The following is a 22,972-nucleotide window of genomic DNA, read 5'->3' as shown; positions in this document are numbered from 1 at the left end:
CAGGTCTGCTGAGACACACTCCAGCCGCTCTCATTAAGCAAACACACACAAAATACATGTTCATACACACAGGGGGGGGGGCAGACACACACCTACATATAGACAGAAAAAACACTAGGACAAAAAAATAGGCCCTACTTACACAAAGCCCCCCCCCTCCACTCCCAGTAGTTAATTATCCAGCTTTGATTGCGGGCATGTTCATCTCACATTGTTAATTAGGATTGTGAACACTTCATTAATTAGACCAGGCCAGTCCTTAAGGACTGAGTGTGAGTGTGTGTGTGTGTGTGCATGTGTGTGAGAGTGTGTGTGTGCGCTCACCAGTTTGTATCTCTGCATGGGGATCCTGCTGGTGTCAATAGGACTCCTCTTGGCTTCATCGCTAAATCTCGCCTCCGGCAACGCCACAGCACACATTACGTGGGCCCATCTGCGCACACACACACACACAAATTAATACATTACAATGATTAAGATCCACGGACAGAGCTCTGGAGATTAGGGATAAATATGTAGGGGGGGCGGAAATGAAATCACTGAACAAAAAGACAGTCTCACTTGTTGTTTTGGGTTTTCTTCAGAGCTCCACCTCTGAGGTTACAGAGACAGCATTCCTGAGAAAACAAGAGGAGCTCTGTGAGTTATCTGCACCGAACACACCTGAAATTAACAAATGCATTTTTCATGGTGCTGTGTCATATGTGTTAGAGGCTATGTGTGAGTTCTTTAATTTCTAAAGACGAGTTATAATACAGACACAGCTGAAATGTTTTAGGTCAAATCTGTTCCAGCGTGCTTACCTCCTCACTTAAAGGTATACAGTGTTCACACAGTAAAGTAAAAATCATATTTAGAAGTCGACCATAACTGATAAGAGCTTTGCAAAGCGTTTTTCGGTGATCCGTTCACACAAACATTCATAAAAACCTCCTTATTACTCACTGAAAAAACTAAAACACCCAGAAGGACTACTTCCATTTGGCTGAAATTTGGTACACATGCAGATCAGTAATGAACGTGTAAATGATTTGATTTGCATGAAGGTGCCACAGGGTAGAAGTGTCATTGCAACTGGTGCAGTGGTTTTATCAGGTTGTTGTTGGAGCATCCATTACTCAGTCACAGTCGGTGAGCGAGGGTCACCAGACACAGAGGACACCTTGTACCTGCATTACACAGCAATACCAGGGCTTGATGAGAGTTTTGATAGGGGACACAATGTGGGTTTGCATGAGGACAAGCGATTGTTTCATGAAACTGCCCAGCATGTGGGGTGTACAGGTGTCACAGAGGCCTGATGTTGGAACCATAAGGTAGATGACAGCACACATAAATGTATGAAGGGCCACACCAAGAAAGTTCTGTTGTATTGTGTGCCAAGCACTACAGAACCCCATGGCACCTGGGCCTGCCATCTGGACTCAGGTATTGACTTTTTTCTGAGACCCTATGCCATCCCACATCATGCCCAAACATCTCTCTTCAGCTGGACTGCAGGATGTCTGTCCCATGAGTAGGCTTCCATTAACACCAGAGCAGAGACAGCCGTGTTTGGAGCGGTGCCATAACTGGGAAGCCTGGACTAATGATGAGTGGCATCATATTATGTTTGGCAATGAATTTAGGTTCTGCTTTATCAAGGATAGCCATCATATGTGCATACGGTGGAAAAGGAGGAGTGAGGACCAATCCTACCAATGTTGTAGAAAGACAAGAAGTGTTACTTCTGACATCGTGGTGTAGGGAGCCATAGGAAATGACTTCTGGTCACCTCTGATAGTGATTTAAAAGAGCCTGATGGTAAAGTACTACTTCAGTAACATCCTGTGTGTCTTTCTCCTCCTGAGACAGCGCCTTGGTCCAGTTTTTCGACAAGATGTCTGTCCACCCACAGCACCTGGCTCTGCTTGTATCCTGGCCCGGGGAGGTGCCACACCCTACTGACATGGAACCAGCCGTGTGTCCGTAATGCCAACTCTGTTATCTATTTGATCTGATATTACAATCACTGCAATTCAACCACATGACCTTTCCCCGTGTGAACTTTAATTTCATTAATAACACGTCATTCGTCTAGGTCAGTGGTGTCCAATCCTGGTCCTGGAGGGCCACTGTCCTGCATGTTTTAGTTTTTTCCCTGCTCTACAGCAGACCCTCATCAAAGCAGAGAAACATCTAAAACATGCAGGATAGTGGCGCTCCAGGACCAGGGCTGGACACCACTGGTCTAGGTGCGTAACTTTTGTCGTCAGAACGTCAGAGGTAATGTGGAGATCTTCCTTAGGAACAAGAGTTCAGCTGAGGGTCAAAACAATGCCTTTCCTACTGCCAAAACACCAATTTCTAACAGTAGACCACAGCTGACTTTTTCTATGACATTACAGTTTCAAAAGTTTAACAAAACAAAAGGAACAAACAGCCTTACTGCTGTAAAGCTTCCCTCCGAACAGCGATCACACGACCATTGTTCGCTGATGTCATCTGCAGCAACACCGTAGCAACCTAAAGGAGGGAGGGAGGGATGAGAATCGGCAGCAGAAAAAGTCCCTTTTACTCACGTGCCACTCAGCCGTTACAGTCGGAGCTATCTGCGTGTCGTCAGCGGAGCAAAAGAAAACAACAGACCCGACAGGAAAGTCTACTGCAATGAACAAAATGCCACATCCACATTGTTTCCACAGATTCTCGATGGCATTGAAGTGGTGAGTTTCCATGTAGACATGCAGAGAATTGCAGACTGAGTGGAAATTGAGATCTCAGTGGTTTGTGTAGCTCTGTGCGTGTGTGTGCGTGTGTGGACGGGGACAACTGGGTGGTCAAGATTAAAAAAAGACAAACATTACATGAGAAAGAGTTACTGTAAATGCATTTGTCATCGTTGGAAACTTCTGTTTGAGTTTACTTTCTAGTGAACATTGTTTACTTTTCAGATGCGCCTCGAACAAAAGGCTGTGTTGCGTTTGCTAAATTTAGAGCCGTTTTTCTTGATGTGGCCGAGCTAGTCCAAGTGTTTCACAAAGAATAATTTGACTTTTACAGCGCTGATCTGGGAAAAAATAATAAACAAACTGGTCCAAATTTGATTGCCCTAACAAACGTGAACCGTTTTAAAGTTCGCAGCTGGTTGGAATCCAAGCAACGAAAGCTCTGGACCTGTAAGCAAGCGGGAAACTTCTGTTTGTGCAAAGCTCTTAAAGTCCACATGTGCGTGTACGTCCGTGTTCTTTTCCTCGACAATCCATCACAAAACCAAGAGTAAAAGTCGAAGCCCACCTCTGTTTCCTTTCCAGAGTTCAAATTACAGCGCAGAGAGAGATCTACATCAACTCGGGCTCATTCTTGTGTCTGAAAACCCAAACTTGTGGCTTTTTCCACCAGTGTCAAATGACATACGCTTCATCTCCTGCTCCCACACACTCGCACAAACCCAAGTAATTACAAATGCAGTGCAGCTGTTTATGCACACACCCTGGACCGTGCAAAGTTAAATACTCTATAAGGGATCAACTCTAGTGATTGATTCGGATTTATACAGATGCATTGACTTTTTGAAGCTGTGGATGGGGGACTGGGAGTCTGACTTTAAAACGTACGATCATTAAAAAGCCCTAGCAGTGTTTAAGTGTAAAATTGGGAAGAATTGCGAACAACTGCACAGCATCTGCATATTGTCAAGCAGAAAGGTATACATATTTGTGGGCTTGTTTCTGGCTTGGGGCTTTTGAACAGGAACTGCGTGTGGTGAAGGCAGAGGATTCACCCTTGTTCGTCTGACGGAGGAAATAAAATACTTCAAACCGCAGAGAGAGAAAGACGTCGGGGCAGACGAGAGGTGGAACATTGAGACGGAGTGAGTCAGGCTATAAACCCACTGACCCTCTAACCAAGACATCAACGAGACGAGAACAACATGTGGAAACAAACAGTGTTCGGTTGGTCGACCCCGAAAGGTTCCGCGAGTGTAAACAGCAGTTTGTGCCACAGATCGTATCGCTGCTCGCCGTCCCACACACGCTCGCATTGGATACATACTTGCGTGGACTTGCAGGCAGCAGCCCTGGCAGTAGAGCAGAGGGGAGGTGCCATCTTCCTGCAGCAGGGGGTTCGTCGGAGTCGGGGGACAGTTCTGCTCTCGGAAAGAGAAGCAGATTTCTGGGATCAGGGGCTTGGTCCTCCTTAACCCTCCACAGGGAGGTGTCGGGCCGTCCGCTGGAGACCAAGATTTGGAGGCGTCCTTCGCTGTGACACATTTACTGTCCTCGGCCCTGTCATCAGCCTACAGGAAAAAGAAACAGAGTCATTTTTATGTTTCAGGGGAGGCATAAACAGAGTGGGGGTACTGACAGGATAGGTGGGAGACAAATTGTTTGCCCTGGTCCACTGAAATAAGAGTTGTCATTCTAGGTGACATTTGAGTTAGCTGAAAATTACAGGGCCTGGGGAAAACCATGTGACCTGTGGGTTTAGTAATTTAGTCATATTCAGCAGCAACTTCAGTGTTAACCCAGAATGCTACTGGCCTTTGTTCTTGGTGCGACACTAATGATAGTTTTGTGCTGAAGTCTTATTTACCTGATAATATGGCATGAAGAGCGTGCAAATGGCACAGTATGGCTGCACGGTGGCTGCATGGGCGTTGTACTCCCGTTCTGCTGTGAAGCAGCTCTTTCTGCTCTGCCAAAGGTAGACGAGGGGCTTCGCCCACGCTTCCACTTCCTGTTCCTCCCCCTCCTCTTCCCCAAGGCTTGCTTCAGGAGGTTCTAATACAAAATGACAAAAAATTTTAATTTCTACATTTATGTCCCTGTTAATCGAGGCTGTAAAATAGAATTGCAAGAAGTGGTCACTTCTCGGGGTGTAACGATACATATATTGGTGCTGAACCATCACCGTACAGACATTGTTAATGGTTACGTGAATTAGACAAATACATCTGTCACGGGTGGATCTCATCTAGAAGCGGGCACATGTTGTATTAAACCGCATTCTGTCAACTGCCACAACAGAAAAGACGCAAAGCAATATGCTATATAAAACACTTTACATCAAACACAGCACGAAAGGCTGGTTCAAAATAAAATGCAGGGGATTAAAGCTTAAAGCCTGTTTGTTAAAAGAATCAACTGCGTGGAATGAACCGCCGCGGCAGCAACAGAGGGAGATGAGAGGTGCAGGTATGGCAAGCAGTTGCATCATGTAGTGTGCGCTATGAAACGTGTTATGGCAGGCCATTTGTGTATTTATTCAATATCTCTGATAGCAAGCATCATTTTCAATCAGCTAGCTGAGAAGCTAGTTTTGAGTGTTTCACATTTTATTTAGCCATTTCAATTAGGACCAGATAGGCTGTTCTGTATTGCTTTTTATTTTGAATTAAGTCCAGATCAAATTAACTGAAGAAAACCCTGTTTTTGTTTTTTGTTCGTTTGTTTTGGTGAGTCATTTTCTAAACCCTAGAGAGAGAGATATTTCTGGAGTTTTTGTATGACACATAAGCCAATATTTACAGTTCAAATTGGATGTAAAAAAATAACAGTATCACAATTAAAAATAATAATAATAGTTTATAGTGAAGATGAAGTGAAGACAAATCCTGCCTTGCTGTGCGAAACCTGCTACCTACTAGCAAGAGTAGTTTGTTTGTTTTCTCATTTCTGCTTTTGAGAGAAATATTGTGTGTATGACATCAGTTTATTTTTCTTGTTGCACTGTGACCCTCGTAACAACAAACAAACCAAACCATGACTTGGGCATACCATTATACCTATTATACCATTTCTTACTGTACAGCAAAAAAATAAGGTCTGTTAGACAAAAACTGTCAGTGTATGGTTGTTTTGTAGACATCATTAATGTCAAGGGTCCTTAATCATCCTAAATTTCTCATGTGAGGACACTCAAAAACACAATGTTCGAATATATAATTTTACTGTTAAGCCATAAGACATCTGATGATCAGATATGATATTTTTAAAAAGCTGGCGAGCTGAAACAAAAACTTTTTCTTCTTTGACAGTGACTAAAGTGATAAATCTAGCACCAATCTCTGCCTGATTATTTGTTAATTAAGCCTTTTTCTGAATATGCAACAAAAAAAAAAACCAACAATTTTTCCAATCCCTCCAGTCATTTGCAAACTTGAGGCTTAGTCAAGCCTAATCCCTACAAGTTTAGTGAATTTATTAACAAAATTTTAATAGCTTCATAAAAATAATTTAAAAAATGACTGCAGTGTCATCAAAATGATAACAGGAGCTGACAATACAGCAAGAGTTAGTTTAGAAGAAGAGATGCTTAAGCTTCTAATTAGACTCTCTATATTAACAGGGGAGCAGGGAGGACGGAGGTTATTTTGATAACGCTACAATTATAACAAACAGAAAGTCACAACCTCAGGATCAACCTCACAGCCGGCTGCACGTAGACACCAACGCCAATCGTCTAGCTCAGAGTTGGACTTATCTTGATTAAAGTGAGCTGGAAGCCTAAAATCTACTTTTCCAAGATTGAAGGAAAGCTTGAGCTATAACAACCCTTTGTTTAAAAGCTACTGATCACGGCAGTAAGAATCCATTCAACTCCACGAAACTCAAAATGCTCTTTTCTTTTTGGCTCTTCAGCAGGATGAAGTCTGTTTACAAAGCTGCGCACACAGTTTGCAAATCCAACAGCACCGATTACAAAACTGAGCGCACAATTAAATAACTGAGAGACTGGATTTCCAATAAGATGCTTTTTGTTTTCTTGACTGGCACCAGTCGGGTCCTGGGCTTATTAGATGTCTGTCTTTGCACAAAAGTGCTCAAAACAATTGAGCTCCCTCAGTAAAAACAAAAAAACAAAACAGGCCATGGTCATTTGATTGTCATTTCTCACTCAGAAATAAAGTTCACAGCCATGAGGATGATAAATGTGACTGCGGGTTGGGATTATGTGCATTAGTAGTTGCTAAAGAGGTCCCCTCTCTTTAGGGTTATTAAAACCATAAAAACAAATAGGTCATTTATCACTAAGGCATTGAACTGTGGTAGGCCAGAGAATTAAATGTTTATGTGTTTGCGCATGTATTGACGTCAGAATATTATATTGCTGTTGATGGTGGGGTTTTTATATAATTTGAAAAATAAGGAGGGGAGAAACGAAACCGCAAAGTAGATTGATTTACTCTGGGAAAGCACAAATTTTAATGATACTGTTGTACTACAATACTGAACCTGTTAGCCAAGTTTTAAGTGTTATGACAATGAAATATGTACGTTTTGGCTCAATAAGCTCTCTTTGACATAAAACCTCTGTTATTTTCAGCTCCTAAATTTAAACAACTAAAAAAAGAAGAAAGAAAAAAATAAAAAAAAAGTAGTAACTTTATGGTGGCTATATTTTGGATCACTGCAATTTAACCAAAAGAGCTAAAAAGGATTATGGTTTCTGGCTTGGTTCCACCCACCATGCAACACAGACCACAACAGGAAATGTCCCAGGGGTTTCTGTTGAAACGAGCAACAGTACGTGCACGCATCACCGTTTGAGTGTCTTTCTAAAGCCAAACCATAACAATAACTTTAAATGGGCCGTGTGTGTTTGGGTGTGTTTGTGAGAATGAGCCCACCCTCGTCACTGGCGGCCTGTTGTTTGACAGCGGTGGGCACAGCTCTTGCGGTGGGTTTCCTGAGTGGGTGACGCCAGCTCTTAGTGGTCCTCTTGGCGGACAGAGTGGGGTACTGGCACAGACAGGGAAAGTTTGAACAGGTCAAACACTCAGCGCTGCTGTGAAGATCTGAAATCTGCACGACATAATTGTGTGTAAATAACACTCACGGCACAAACCTCCCCAGGTTCAAGACACGACTCGTCGCACTCATACTTATTGGCGTCATCTTCTTCCTCTTCTTCTTCTTCTTCTTCTGATGAGTCGCTACTGCTCTGTCCCTTTGCATGTCTTTGTTGTTCCATATGTTCCCCATCGGATTCCTCTTCTTCCATATCGGACTCCCCATCGCGTTCGCTCCCTTCTGTCCTAATAGGCGACGCTTCTCTTTGGCTGCCAAGCTCCCTGCTAAGCGACAGGGATTCGGCCTCATCTACTTCGTCTCTTTGCAAGTCGTAATCGTCACAAAGTCCCAGAGGTTCAATAGCACCAACCGTCAGGAGAGAGGTGGGCTCCAGTTGGGCCCAGGTGGGAGCTCCGCCTGCCTCTTCCTGGTTCTCGGACCTATGAAGGTCTTTTGCTGGGTCTTCCAGGTCCGTGACCTGTTTGCATTGAGGTTCAGTCCACATGGTGTAGGGCAGAGGATCGTGGGAGAAGTCCGAAGGAAGCTCTGGGTGCAGACTCTGGATGACAACCGCAGGACCCTGGGAACTGAAGTTCTTCCAGATGCTACTGGAGAAGGGTTTGGGCTCTGTGTATGGACTCTGGAAAGGATAATTGCAAGAAGAGTGTGTAGTGTGATGGTTGAGTTGTAAAGCTGTGTGACTGTTGTTTTGGGAACATAATGGAGAGTCAGGGGTTGCGGGACTGTTGTTTGTGGGACCAGATAGCAGTCTTGGAGCTGCGTCTTTGCAGTTATCTTCATTCAGATCTGATAAATCGGGCTGTGGCTCTCTCTGAGGTGCAGTTCTATGAACTGGCTGGCTGGGGGAGGCGTCATTTGGCCCACAAGTGAAATTTTCTGGCTTTGTCCAATCCTTTTCAGAAACAACCGCAGATGATATTAGCGTTTCATGGACACCACCAGACTTTATTTTGTGCAAATCACTGGCAGGTAAATGAGCCGTGTTTCCTTCTGAACAAGAAGCCACTGCCTCGTCGCGGTTAACTGGAAGATCTAAACGCCAGTGGTTGGCATGTAACACTGCACCAGGTTCTGCTGGCAGCTGTACAGCCGCCTCTTCCTCTTTGGCTTCCTGCGAGGACGGAGATCCAGTTGGTGTCTCTCTCTGAAGCACAGGTGCAATCTGGTGACTGCATGATGCAGACTTTGGAAGATCAGTGAGCTCGTCATCAGCGGGCGTGAGGGAGGGCATCTCTTGGGTTAGAACGGGCGGTAAAGGACAAATCCCAACCCTGTCAGTCGGCTCTGGTGTGAGTTGTGGCATGTCCCCTGTATTCCTTTGTAAAAGAGGAGGTATAAGACTTTCTTCATTGCTGCCAGTTCCTACACTGCCACTCTGCTGTGAGGAAGAAAGGGAGCTGCTTGATGTGTAGCTATCCCCCTCTGCTGGTTCACTCTTGAGATCATAAAGTGCTTCAGTGGTGGAGTGTGAATTCATATGATTAGGATTGACAACAACGTCCATTTCCTCTGTTTTAACAGTATCGTTAGTGTAATTCATGGTACCTGTGTGTTTACTGCTGTCAGTGTCCAGAGTCAGGCTGTGAGATGAGGAACTTGATACCTGAGCCCCAGATTCAGGGGGACACAAGTTCATTTTGGTCTCAGGAGAAGTGTCTGTGTGGGAGGATGAGTTGAGGACTTGTGGCACTGACGAGCAACACCTGGACTCATTAATTCCCGGGTGTCCCTGAGTAGCCTCAGGACTTTGCCCGAGTCCTTCAGGAGTCCTTTCTGAGACCTCGGACCTTGATGGGTCCTGAGAGTCGGTGATGGATACCTTTAGCTCATTCTCCCCCGGAGAAGCAGGGGAGCTGGAGTTACAGGAAGTATCCGTATTAGAACCCGCCAAACTTTTGCTCTCGACGCGATTTACCTTTACCACACACATCTGTCTGCAAGGACCTGTCGAGGTGAAAAAAATAGATTAAGCACAACCGTAAGGGTTTTTAAACATCTTTGCAAGAATAATTTTAATTAAAAAAACACTTTAAAAGGCAACTGTTCTGATCACACAGTTTTTGAGGTAAAGTTTCATCAAACAGCCCTACCTGAAAGCTGAGAAATGTTTGAATCCTGGTTGTGCTTGGACTCGGCTTCCTTCTTCTTCCCTTTCTCCACCTCTTTGCAAGTTTTCCCCACTCCAGACCTGCGCACCTTGGACCCCGAGTGAGCGCCCATGCCTTTCCTCTTACCGCTGTTCAACGCCAGGCTGCCATCCAGGCCAACCGGCTCCTCTGTGGTCCTGAGGCGCTTGGAGCGCATTCGAGAATGACTACTGCTGTGAAAGAAGACAGATGATAAACACTCAAACACCCATAAAGATAAGAAAAATACTGTGATTTAGTAGATTTTTTACATCCAAATATTTCAGGCCACATAAATTAAAAGCCATCAGTCAGATTTTTAGAACAAGATTCATATCCAAATGCTGCATTTTTCCCACCACACACACACACATATATAGTTTGGCTCCGGGCTTCTGTCTATCTCCATTCCAACGCAGCTTTAGAAACAGGAAAAACAAACAACGCTTGAAGTCGAACACAGTACCCTTTATTAGTAGACTTGGTTTTACGGCGCCTGTGCAGCCAACTCTGCAGCTCCGGTGTCGTACTGGGAGTGGGAACGGTGTGGTCAAGAAGTGTTGAATCTTTGCCCAGCATCCAGTTAGCGTAGCGGTCAGGCTGAAAACGCTTCACGAAAGGCTCCATGGAGATCTTCACCATGTCCTTGCTACAAGTGCACTAAAGGTGAGAAGAGAAAGATGGAAAATCATTTTAAAGTGAAAACAAAAAAAACAGAGCTTGCTTGTTTAAACATAAGATTTTGATTTTTTTTAAAGCTCAAGAAACATCAAGTTGTCCTGATGCTTGGTGAAAACAATCTAAAGTGAATTCATCATATTTAAATTAGATTTCTTTTCATAAACTTCTGTTCAGATCGGATTAAGTGACATGTTACCTGCGTGGCCACTTTGCCATAGTCTATCCAACGGACTGTGGCAAAGTTGGTGGACTCTGCACAGTTAAACCCATGATTGAACCCGGCATGGTAACCGTACGGGAAGGTGATCATGAACTCGCCAGCTTCTTGCGTAATCTGACAATTTAGTCACAAGGAGGTGGGACGGAGAGTGGTTTGAAGTGAGAACAATTTTCATGGTCAATAAATAAGCAAACACACTAAAACAATTCTGCAGAAAACAACAACTTGTTTCAGCTTCAGCAAAAAATGGGTTTTCACAGCGTTTGAAGGTAAAGCACGAGCTGAAAGAACCAAATACGTATCGATTGAGTTGAGATTGTACCTTATCAAAGGGAATGCCATACTTCTTCAGGATGGAAGGGGAGATTAGAGTCATCTTGTGACGAAGGAAAGCCTCACAGCTCTTGAAGCTGTTGGGGAAAAAACCTGAGAGAGGGAAACACACACAGAGTTTGTCAGGGAGAAATAACGAGTCCTAAAAACTTTGTTACATGTAACACATTACTGGAAGTCCTTCATTAGTGGCAGGAAGATGACAAGTGATGATAATAGCGGCCAGAATTAACATTTTCAAGGACCAAGACGTAAAAAAAAAAAAAAAAAATAGCTGACAGATGAACATTAGAGGCTTGTATGAAAATATGAAAGCAACATCCATCATCATCAACACTCTTTTTGACCTCGTGAAGTAAAAGTCATCTTAAAAGGCGATGTTAACAAAAAAAAAAAAAAAGGATCTAAACTGAAACTCAAACTGGAAATTAAACGATGCAGTTTGTAAATGTGGTGCTATACAGAGTTTTTAAAGTCGGGTTTTTTGGAAAAGTTATGAAATAACATTATAATTAATAGTGTACCTGTTGTAGCTAACCATTTTAAGGCCGTTAGTTTGAAAAAAACAGAGTTAATTCTGCTGGACTGCTGAGCTAACAGCTAATACAAGCAGAACCAGGACTAACGTGGACAGCCGCCATCTTAAAACAACTCCAATCCCCAAAATCTCCTAGTGGATCGTGCAAACTCTAATTTATATATCGTTACATCACTGTCAACTTTGGATTACACAATCACACCAAAAACAAGAGGATCCAATTGCTTTTATCAAAAAATGTTTATTTAGCTAGTTTTTAGATTCATTTGAGTGTTTCCATATGGGTGAATAAATGTAACTGCTGATGTAAGACCCTCTACCAATAAATGAAAAATAAAAAAAGAAAATGCACTTTTATTTTGTTGGCACTAATTTTATATTTGTTGTTCTCAAGTTTACAAAGCATCAGCATTTCAAGGTTAGATCTAATGTCTGCATTTAATAGAAAATATAGATCTTTAAAAAGGTTACCACCTCTAAAAGGAACAGTTTCTGTCAAGTTCAGAGCCAGAAACGTCCACCACGAATGTCCCTTCATTGCTTTTCTGCGGACAGCATGCCTCTATAATTATAGTAACCCTGCTGATTGGAGCCGGAGATACAATGAGTTTCAGTGATTCTTTTACCTGTTGCCAAACGCTCCAGTCTTTTCCCGTGCTCCGGGGGGATGGCATACCTGTTGGAGATGGAGACGGAGTTATTCCTGACTGTGTCTGTGAAATTCTGCTTTTAGCAATTCCCTCAGCTTTAAGAGAACACAATTCAAGACTGCCATCAAGTGGTGGATGAATGCATGTTGGCGAGAGGGCACATTAACATCCTCCAACACGCTGCACCGTTAATATCAAATCATTCAATCAGTTTCCTGTCAAATCTAAACGCTGTAATCTGACGACTATGTTTCGAAGCAGACGGCGGCAATTAAAAACGTAAAACTTCCTAAAATGTTACCGTAAAATATCCAAATGTAGACAAAAGGGACATAATAATCCAACACTGATTGCCACCGAGTTCAGATTAAAGGTACATAAGGGTTGGATTTCTGCATCTTCATGTGCACCACTGCTGATGCAATTTAAATTTAAAATCTATTCCTAAAGTTCTCGGCAAGAAACTCGGGGAGCGAGACAGAAATCCCTCAAGGTTTGACGATGCATTCCATTCGACGAGCTCCATCCGCCCTCAGGTCTGTGGCGTTTCTATCATCATATCACCTGTCAGCTTAACACACCACTGAGAGACTCGGTGAGAGGGGGGGGGGGACGCCACCTCTGGCAGAGGTGAAGCGGGGAGTCGGAGGGAGCGTGTTTGGGGGGGAGGCTGAGGAAGACGGGCGTCTTTAAGCTGCTCCCCTCCTGAGATGAAATGTTGGAAAAAGCAGCAGGATGAAAGGGAGCTCATCAGTGTGTGTGTGTGTGTGTGTGTGTGTGTGTGTGTGCAGCAGACGATAAGGATACGCTCGTGTGTGGGTACTTGGCACACGAGGCTGCTTTTTGTGAGTGTGTGTGTGTCGTTGTCTGGCTGTGACACTGATCCCTGTGGGGGTTGCAGGGTTCGCTGCTCTAATGAGCAAAACTACCCCCGGGGCAGGAGAAGGAAATGGGGCAAGCCACACTGACAAAGAAATAAAAAGTGTGCTCCGTTTTGATCAACCTGCATTTTTCTACCTCTGCTTTTACTTCACTTCATTCCTAACCTCCAGGCAAGGCAACACACATTCTGTGACTGACTTTATTATTGTACTACAGTCATGGGAAAAAGAAAAAGAAAAAAGATAGCTCACCCACTTTCAATTCTAGGGCTTTGCATATCAGGACAGAATAAAAATGATCTGGTCTTTATCAGGTTCTAAAATTATTCAAGTCTAATCTCACATGAACAAAAACACACATTAGATTCCACCACGTCATTATTTATTAAACAAGAATAAAACCAAATGGAAACGCTGAGCGCGGAAAAACTAAGTTTACCTCGGGATTCAAAAGCTTGAGAACCACCTTTAGCAACAATAACTTGAAGTAGTGGTTTTCTGTAGGTTCATCAGTTTCTCATGTGGTTGTGAAGGAACTCTGGCTCACTCTGCTTTACAATGTTGCTTCAGTTCATTGAGGTTTGCAGGAACTGGCTTCTGCACAGCTCTCTTAAGGTCCCATTTCAGTCAAGCTGAGGTCTGGACTTTGACAGAACCACTGCAACACTTACTTCCTAATTTTATTCAGATTTTATTCTGTAGATTTGCCACTGTGTTTAGGATCACTGTCCTGTTGCATGATGACCCAGCACCAGCCAAGCTTTATAAATGAACCTCACATTTGACTCCAAACAAGTCCAAATTATCATCCCTCCACCACCGTGCTCGACAGCTGGCCTGAGATGTTAGTGCTGATATATTGTTTGGTTTTTCGCCAAACAAGGAGCTGTGCTTTATGGCCAAACAGCTCTACTTTGGTCTCATCTGTCTAAAGGACGCTGTACTAGAAAGTTTGTGGTTCATTTGGATGAAACTTTGCAGCACAATTTAGGTTTACAGAGAGAAGAGGCCTTCTCCTACCAACACTTTGTTATCAGATTAATGGTTAAAGTTCATGACAGTACAATTAGAAAAAGTCCAAATAAGTATGGCTTGTTTCAAAGGCCTGTAGATTCTGAGATGGGTATCTTGTTTTTTTGCAATTTGACCCTGGAGTGAATTTGCTGGGACGTCCACTCCTGAGATGATTGGTAGCTGTTCTAAAGGACTGTTCACTTTTAAATACTCTTTCTCGCCGTAGAATGATGAACTCCAAATTATTTGGAAATGGTCTGTATCTCGTCCCAGACTGATAGGCAGCAACGCTCCAGTTGTTGCCAAAAATGTCAAACTTTCATGTCTGAAGACATACTGAGGTAGAGAATAAGCAAAAGAATTGTAGTGGTAATCGTAGGAACACAACTAATAGTCATCAGCTTTGCAGGTTTCACAACTAATGGTTGGTTCAACATTAGCCTTCAGTTAAAATACAGTTTTCTTTGATCTGCTGTAGAGACGACAAAGATAAAGAAATCAAACCACCTGCTTGGACCCTGGGAGAATAACACATCCTCATACATGCTTCCTCTAAGGACAGGCAGGCCAATTCCTGCAGCTGCCTTCTATCTTTTTATTTATTTATTTCAACAAGCATTTAGGACTCTGCTAATTGACAGGTTCTATTCCTCCTCCTTACTTTTAGGTTGAATAAAACATGAAACCACAAGTCATTTAGAATTTAAAAAAAAAATCTTTGGTTTTGGTCAAGATCGGAGGTCGTTAAGGATGGATTCTTAGTCCCGGGGAAAAAAAAGGCCCACTGCAAGACAACCGTTAGGCCCTCTGTATGTAAAACGTTCAGGTTCTGTTGTTCTTCTGCACGTCTGCAGTTATGTCACACCACAAACCATAAGTTCAACTGCGTGTATATTCTCTCACCATAAATCTTTCGCAGGTACAAATAAACCCTTCTCATGAGGGTCGTCTATGTGGTAATTTTGTTATTACAGGCTTTAAAACGTAAATGATCAGCACATAATCACAGCAGGCTGAACGACAGACGCACGGGGACGGCAAAGAAGGTGTCAAAATTCGATCTGGACAGGCACAAACATAACAGCTTTACTGGTGTGATTGCACACAGAGGTTTGTTGATTAATGTGTGAAAGTGTTTTTTGTTTTTTTTTTCTTTTTGGAATAGAAGAGCCGCATCTGCAAATGCAGACAGCTGACCGCTCCAAACTCAAGTTTATATATTTACTCTTAACAAGACACTAACATGTGGATGCAGTATCCTGAAACATTCAACTTACACAGCTGTGTTTAAATTATATTTCTTAAACTACTGTTTAATATGAAACCTGTGTTGTTAAAGCTAAATTACCATTAACATTTAATTCTATACAGTCAAATATCCCTCAGATATATGACTTCCAGTAAGTCTAATGAGCTGTGATTAATTGCAATGAGCTGTAGAAATAAAAAGGTATCCATAGCAACGAGCACTCTCTAGCATATAATAGAGGTAATGCCCCTGGGATTAACAAATACAGTTAATTAAACAGAAATCCCAGATTTTGTTATCAGTTCTACTCTAGTTGATGTAACTTTGTACTTGTTGTTTATGTCTTGATGCATTCGGCCCTGTACAGAAAACACTGTCCCACACTCACCAGGACTTGGGCTCTCCAAAATGAAGGTAGTTGATGCTGTACAAGTCCATATCCTCCGTGTGCCAGGAGAAGGTGGTCTTCCACATCCCAAAGTAGAGATACGGAGTGTTGACCCCCTGAATGGAAACGCCACAGTCCTCCTCGATCACATCCAGGATGGAGTTCAGGTGGCCGATGTTCCATTCCTCCACATCCTGGAAAATTATGAGCAGGGGGCTTGACCGTTGCAACAAACTACAGTGTTTTTTTAGAAAACAGTGAACAAGCAAGCAGAGCCAAGAGAGGAAATACGGCCACTTTGCCTCTCTTTAAATTAGGCCACAGCTGTATAGGGTTAGTTTTAAACTACATATACAATCTGCCAAGCCCCTTTACAAGAACAACTTTATAAAACTTTATAACAAAGAAAATACCCTTTACACTCTATGCTGCAGCACTGTTCTATTTTCAAACACCCCTGTTCCTGAAAAGAAACATTTTTATGTGTACTCCTCCCACTTGGATATCTGGGAGCTCTAAGCTTTTTTTATTTTGACCGTTCTTCTCTTGTTCAGTTGTAGCACAAACCTCCACAGAGGCACTAAGGTCATTAAACAAAATAATAATAATTGTACAATCCAGATCACCACGAAAACTTACCCACTTCTTCTTGTGACAACCCCAACATTAGCTCAATAGTTTTTAAATAATCTTGCTAACAGACTATTCTGGTGAAAAAGAGGAAAAATTGTTAAGCGAAAATTTTAAACCTGATCCATGTTGTTACAGTGCGCCTCGGCTTGATGCGTCCTAAATGCCTCAGTGGCGTCAGCCCTTCCAGTGACTCGCCACGCCGCGGCGTTCTCATTGTGTTTCCAGCCTAAAACTAACTGCGGCTTGTGTGCAATAATGTCAGCTTTTTATAGATATAATTTAAGAACAAACTAACTCACAAAAAGGAACCCTGACAGCAAATGCTGACCACACAGAGAATGACTAACATCTATACAAATAAAGGAAGAGAAACTGAGCCACGGAGATAAAACAAACGTCCTACCTCATCATAGAGGCTGCCACTGACGTCTGCACCATAAATGGGAGACACAAAAGTCAGATTCTTCCAGTATTTCCTCTCCAGATCTTCATAATTCAGGTAACGAGGTGTACAGTACCTGTGAGGACAAAACACAAAAAAAATCTATATAGTTTGGAAAAACGAGCATCTACAAACTTGCACAAGGAAGTTTGATTTTTTTTTAAATATTTAAATAGTAACATTTTACATTGTAAAAACACACTGCTGCTCAGCATTTCTACAAATGTTTGATTTAAAGGGAGTGTTATGTAATCTAAGTTAAATTTGCCCAATAACTGATCATTTTGTTGTATGAAACAAGCTTCAAAGATGACGTTTGTCAGACCGTGAGAACTATCCCTCCACACAATTCGATTTAATACAAGACCAGAAGTGTCATAATGCTCACATGTCACTGTTGGCTAATCGCCTGAACTCCTGAACGCTGAGTGGCTTCTTCTGGATGTTGTACTGAGTGAAGAGCCCTGATTGGCCGGCCACCATCTGCTGAATGGGAGCGTCGATCATCAAATCGTCTATGTCGTCGTAGGTACGACGGGGCTTCCAGCCTTTAGGAGGGATGACCTGAGGAGCAAAGAAAGAAGTAAAGATTCATTATTGAAAATGAAACGGGAACTTGTTGCTTTGGACTGAAATAAAACTCCAATCAGCAATATTTCAGCTTTCCTTTCTTTCAGCTAAAACCAAAATAATTCAAAATTAGCACAAGTGATGATTGCTCTGATTCATCACTGAAGCAAACTGCATCATGGCTGAAACGTTCTCTAAGTTGAGACTGAATCACAGCCTACCTTGGCCAACCCTGCGCGGTGTGCCCCCTGAGACTCCATGTAAACCAGGTACTGGTTGAAGTCTTTAAACTCGTCCATCGTGGGCCTGAAGGTCATAATCTTGCAGGTGGGGTTTGCAGGGGTGTACACCTCTGCCCCCGCCATCCTGCCACCTCAGCAGCTGTAACCTGGAGGGGAAAAGGCAGAAAGTTTCACTTACACCCTGAAATCAACTGGTTTCTATCTTTGATTTCAGATTCTTCACTTGGCTGATTCCGTTCGTGAACCCCAAGGAGGAATGGTTTCTAAAGTCGGGTGCCGGGAAACACCAAATGGAGAAAATCTACTAAATCAAAATAACTTTTAAAATGATTGCTAAAAAAGTATTTTATTATCTTTAACTGTTACAAGTAGATAAAAAATGTAGTCATAAATGAATAAAGATAATATAATTATTTATGAGGCTTTTTGTTAAATGACTTAAAAGCAATGTTTGTATTTTTCAATAAAAACATACTAAACGTTAGACTAAAAACATTAGAAACTAGCATTTATTTATTCATGGTTTTGTTTTTGTTTGCTTCTGATTACCATTACTAAAGTAATTTTATTCAGAAATAATTTAATTAATTTTATTTCTAGGAGTGATAATTCATTCTTTAAAAAAAAAGGTTTTGTTGCTGTCTACATGGAACTAAACAAGTGGATAAAAGCGGAATTTGGATGTTGTTTATTTATTTATTTTTTTCTGGTTATTTTACACCCATATCAATCCCATACCATTTTCATGACAGCATATCATTAATTGTTGTTGTTGTCGTTCCGTTCCAGTTTCTGACAGATTCACGTTTAGATTAATGCCTTGTGTTTGGTATTTTCTCATTTCTATTTAAGCCTGGACAAAGTTAAATCCTTAGTGACAATAACAGCTTTCTCGGACTTATGTATCATCATTTAAATGTTTAACTTCTGCTAATCTACTATAATTTAACCTTTTATCACTCATCACTCACCTTGACTGAGTTACACTATTACTCTTTATATTGGTTTAACTGTTACTGATTGTTTTAACGTTTTCCTTGGCTTTAACCTGTGGGACAGTCGGTTCATGAAACCGCCACTAGATGGCGGTAGAGATTGAACAAATGTTGTTTTGATTCTTTACAACCTGCTGATGCCCTTTCCAGGGTTTTTTTTTTTTTTGGTCCCATCCACCCATCCCACTCCCAACTCTGACTTTACTGTGCCCGCACACAAAGGACCACATCGACCCGTGTGGCTTGAAAACATTTCCTTATATCGATCGCCTTTTATTTTCGCCTCCACTGAGACCCACGCTACTGTCCACTCAAACCCGACTCCGCGACAGACAAGCTACACACCGAGAAGTTTGAAAAAAAAAAGAAACATGCAAAAAGAAATATAAAAACACATACAGTTTAAGTTTTACTCTTTTGTCTGAGGATAACAGAAAATGTTTGACCCTTGTATAATCTTTTTGTGGCAAATTCAGCTTTTATGAAGCCGAACCAAATCGGGTTAACGTCCAGACGAAGATAAATCTGTGCTGAAGCGCACTTTGACTCGTAATATTAGCTTTAGCGTCCTGGTCAGCTTTGTTGTCTACCAGCGGAAGCTAGCCAGCTAGCCTACGTTCTGTTATGATGCCGAGTAATGGCTGAACAAACAGCGCTGCTTGCCAGTTCGGCTTCCTTACCATTTAAGCGGTGGGCTCGTTTAGCTTGAACTTCATTTGAGCTCTTCCAACCTGGTTCGCCTGTTTAGTGGGAGCAGCCGGAAAAGGGAAAGCATTTATAACTAATCTAGCTACGTGAGCTAACTTGTTACTGCACGAGTGAATAGAGTTTAAATGCCCCCCTCGCAAGGTGGCTGCTCGCAGGCCCGCAGCTTATCTCCGCGAGACTTCGCCTAGTTAAATACATTTGGTCTCTTCTGATAGTTTAAGAAATAGCTTGCACGTTTTGCAACAAACAAATGAACAAGGACAAGACGAGCTGCGCGAGACCGGCACATTACAGCGTGCTAATTTATGTGTTTATGGAGCGGCTAATGGTTAGCTGCTGTAGCTTCGGGATTTGTGCACAGCAGTCACGAAACGCAGCCCGCTTCCTAATACGCTTATACAAACCTACCCACCATGCATTAGTTCCTCCACTATGTCGCGCGTCTTTTCCACGCAGGTTCGCAAAATATTACCTTTTTATTTGAAAAGACGGAATCGTGTTGTTGTTTATCTCCTTCCTTGTTCACCCAGCTGATTCACATGACAGCTGCCGCTGCTGCTTCGTGCCTGCGAGAGGGGGCTGCGTCCTACAGTATCTGTGCGTCAGCTGTGGTCATGGCCGCCGTGCGGCACACCCATCCATATGCTTGGAGATCTGCGAATCAGCTGGAGAGCCCAAGAGTTGAAACGCCTCCGTGGATGTTCATAAAAATGCAGCCGCACATGCGGGGGAAACAGGTGATCTGTACAGGCAGAGATAAAGAACTTTTCAGATAAACCTCAATGTGTTTTTATCTTGATGGGTTTTTAAAAATAAATTTGCCAACTCTCTACCTCCTTTATCTTACTATGAATTTTAGTGAAGTGAACAAATTAAAACAACTACAAATAATTTCCGGTGCACACAAAATGCAAAGTAAATACCTAAAAAAAAGTGGTAACTCATCAAACTTTTATCTATCTATCTATCTATCTATCTATCTATCTATCTATCTATCTATCTATCTATCTATCTATCTATCTATCTATCTATCTATCTATCTGCTAAGTCAATTAAGTACTCACAAAACTAACATTTAAAAACTGCAACAAAAGTATGCACTGGTCACTCCTGTGTATTGTAGTATCTTTACGCTGACAGAGAAAATGTTTAAAATGTTTTAAACCAAAAAAACAGTATGGCTTTCAATTGTTTTTTGGTTGGTTGTTTTTGTTAATAAAAACTGTATGATATATTTTTTTTATTTCAGTTTCTGTTTCACTTTTAGGAATGTACAAAATGACCACAAACAACTACTGCGTACACTACATAAACATGTAAGAAAGAGAAACTAAAAAGCAAAAAGTAGAAGCAGATTTCTGTTATTTGGATTTGCTTTGACGGTGAGGGTGGGTATAATGGACCAGGGGGCTATGGCAGGTCTTAGGCTGTGTTCACACCTGATAGTCCGGTACACTCGGTTTGATTAGGGACCAAAACTGCAACATTTGTTCCATTTTCAGCTGCTGCGGTTCTCATTCACACTGCACTGAGTCAATCGAGCCAAAACCTTTGAGCAACCTGATACCCTCCTCGCCTGCGGTGGCGCTGCACCAAGAACTACTGAAGGAAAAGACACAAAAACCTCTGAAGAAGACACTGAATGCAACTTCCTTGTTCTAGAAAAAGTAAAGAAAAATGGAGTGGCATCAAATTTTTTGCCATTTTAAGATTTCTGTATTGTCTGTGGTACATGTGCCAAACGAACCACGAGCCATTTCTCCTGCTAGTGGTAGAACCATGTGTTTGTTTTGGTTGTATTTACCCAGAAGGCCCTGCTCTATAGTCCACTTCCTGCTTTTGGAGCGGTCTCTGGTCCGCTTGTGTTCACATATGCATTCAAACCGCGCCAGAGTTCACTTCAACTGAACTGAGACCGATGTTTTTAGGCGGACCAGACTTCGCTTTTTTGGTCCACATTAGAGTTTGATTGCATGTTCACACCTCCCCAAACAAACCGGACTTTCTAGGGAAACGAACTGGAGTTCGATTAAAGCGGACTAAACAGGGCTGGTAGGAATGCGCCCTAAAATGACAATTTCTGAGTTCGGAAGGGACGTTCCTGTTAAAATTCACGACTAGGAATTTGGATATTTCCATTTCCCAGAACTACTGGAATGCACCACTTGTTTCAAGCCTGTAGCGCAGGGATCACCACCCCCAGTGGGCTAAAACGACCCCCACCATCACTCCGGCAGGCCGGGAGTGGCCCGTGAGCCACCAGTTGATGATCACAACTCTATCACTTTTTTGTGGCTCTGGACACATTTTCTTTAGTGTGTGAAGGGACAGAAATGGGTTTTTGATAGTAGAGGCTTTGAGTAAAATAAAAAAATAAACTCGACAGAAAGACAATGATGGTGCTTTTAATTTACAGGTTGTAGTTGCATTCGGAGTTCAGACGTCAGGTGTCGTGGTGGACATTTGATTGGCTGGGTGAGCTGGTTTACTCTTTGACTTGGTTCATTAAATTTCGCTGTTTTTTTTTTTGTTTGTTTTTTTGGATCACTGACTCGGTTGAGGAGTGGCAGCGGAGAGCTGCAGTGACGCCGTGTGAACTGGGAGGGTCGCTGATGTCCCGCTGCAAACATGGCTGCCCAGGATGAACTCAGTAAGTTTCTTTCTCTGTCGCCGACTGTTTCTGTGTTTTTCTTAAACGCCACGCCGGTGGTCTCACCAGACACGAACGCAGCATTGCTTTTCTCCCGCCCTGCCGTCTGAGGTGTGAGCGGAGCGACCACGGAGCTGTAACTAGTTTAAAAACTGGGGTGGTGGTGGTGCGCTTAGCCCCGCTGCTCAGCTAGCTGGAAGGCTAACGTCAGGAGGCCGTTTGCCCAGTCATGCTCTAAATGAAACTGTCGCCGCTGGCTGCCCATTTCTTTACATTCACCAAACCTTTCAATTGGAAATTCGCGACGTGGGCACCCGGGACACGTGGGGCTAGTTCGACGTGGCGTCACCGGTTCTGGAAAGGCACCGGTGCAGGTTTAATTAAATGCGTGAACAGTCCTGTTAGCTGCTCGGTGAGCTAAAGCCAAGGAGGAGACACAAGGTTGAGCTCATCAGCCAAACTGGAGCGACATGCAGCACCTGAGACTGAATGAACTTGGTAGGTTTATTCTTTGTCTTCACGGAGCTGAAGGTCGTACACGGTTGCTGTACACCGTGTGTCCCCCAGCAGCTGAGCCACGTATATGGCAGAATACAGGTGCTGGTCATAAAATTAGAATATCATGAAAAAGTAGATTGATTTCAGTAATTCCATTTAAAAAGTGAAACTTGTATATTATATTCATACATTACATACAAACTCGTATATTTCAAATGTTTATTTCGTTTAATTTTGATGATTACAAATGACAACAAATGAAAATCTCAAATTCATCATATCAGAAAATTAGAATCTTGTGAAAAGGTTCAAAATTGATGGCACCTGGTACCACACTCTAATCAGCTAATTAACTCAA

General features: G+C 42.5%; 2 protein-coding genes across 5 annotated transcripts in view; one reads left to right on the top strand and one right to left on the bottom strand.

The window, feature by feature from the left end:
- Nucleotides 1-20,064, bottom strand: part of kdm4c (lysine (K)-specific demethylase 4C) — a 34,419-nt gene extending 14,355 nt beyond the window's left edge. Inside the window, exons 1-17 of one of the 3 annotated variants that reach the window (XM_017425760.3) lie at nt 19,939-20,064; nt 17,743-17,909; nt 17,340-17,515; nt 16,913-17,027; nt 15,877-16,070; nt 12,321-12,370; nt 11,146-11,249; nt 10,800-10,937; nt 10,389-10,582; nt 9,887-10,116; nt 7,822-9,740; nt 7,613-7,724; nt 4,576-4,763; nt 4,036-4,279; nt 2,429-2,505; nt 562-617; nt 325-433 (exon numbers count right to left, since the gene is read on the bottom strand). In XM_017425760.3, coding sequence (XP_017281249.1) covers nt 325-433; nt 562-617; nt 2,429-2,505; nt 4,036-4,279; nt 4,576-4,763; nt 7,613-7,724; nt 7,822-9,740; nt 9,887-10,116; nt 10,389-10,582; nt 10,800-10,937; nt 11,146-11,249; nt 12,321-12,370; nt 15,877-16,070; nt 16,913-17,027; nt 17,340-17,515; nt 17,743-17,886 — 4,050 coding nt within the window. In that variant the 5' untranslated portion in view covers nt 17,887-17,909; nt 19,939-20,064. Of the gene's footprint in view, nt 1-324; nt 434-561; nt 618-2,428; nt 2,506-4,035; nt 4,280-4,575; nt 4,764-7,612; nt 7,725-7,821; nt 9,741-9,886; nt 10,117-10,388; nt 10,583-10,799; nt 10,938-11,145; nt 11,250-12,320; nt 12,371-15,876; nt 16,071-16,912; nt 17,028-17,339; nt 17,516-17,742; nt 17,910-19,438; nt 19,567-19,938 lie in introns of those variants that run through there. The other 2 variants (XM_025007943.2, XM_017425761.3) reach the window with 2 other exon arrangements.
- Nucleotides 20,065-22,094: 2,030 nt separating this feature from the next.
- Nucleotides 22,095-22,972, top strand: part of ecpas (Ecm29 proteasome adaptor and scaffold) — a 22,520-nt gene continuing 21,642 nt past the window's right edge. Inside the window, exon 1 of one of the 2 annotated variants that reach the window (XM_017425759.3) lies at nt 22,095-22,116. In XM_017425759.3, the coding sequence (XP_017281248.1) occupies nt 22,095-22,116 (22 nt within the window). Of the gene's footprint in view, nt 22,117-22,137; nt 22,615-22,972 lie in introns of those variants that run through there. The other variant, XM_017425758.3, reaches the window with a different exon arrangement.

The sequence above is a fragment of the Kryptolebias marmoratus genome, linkage group LG3 (assembly GCF_001649575.2).
Source record: "Kryptolebias marmoratus isolate JLee-2015 linkage group LG3, ASM164957v2, whole genome shotgun sequence".
Taxonomy (NCBI): Eukaryota; Metazoa; Chordata; class Actinopteri; order Cyprinodontiformes; family Rivulidae; genus Kryptolebias; species Kryptolebias marmoratus.
The sequence above is the reverse complement of the archived record's forward strand: the minus strand, read 5'-3'. Positions and strand labels throughout refer to the sequence as shown.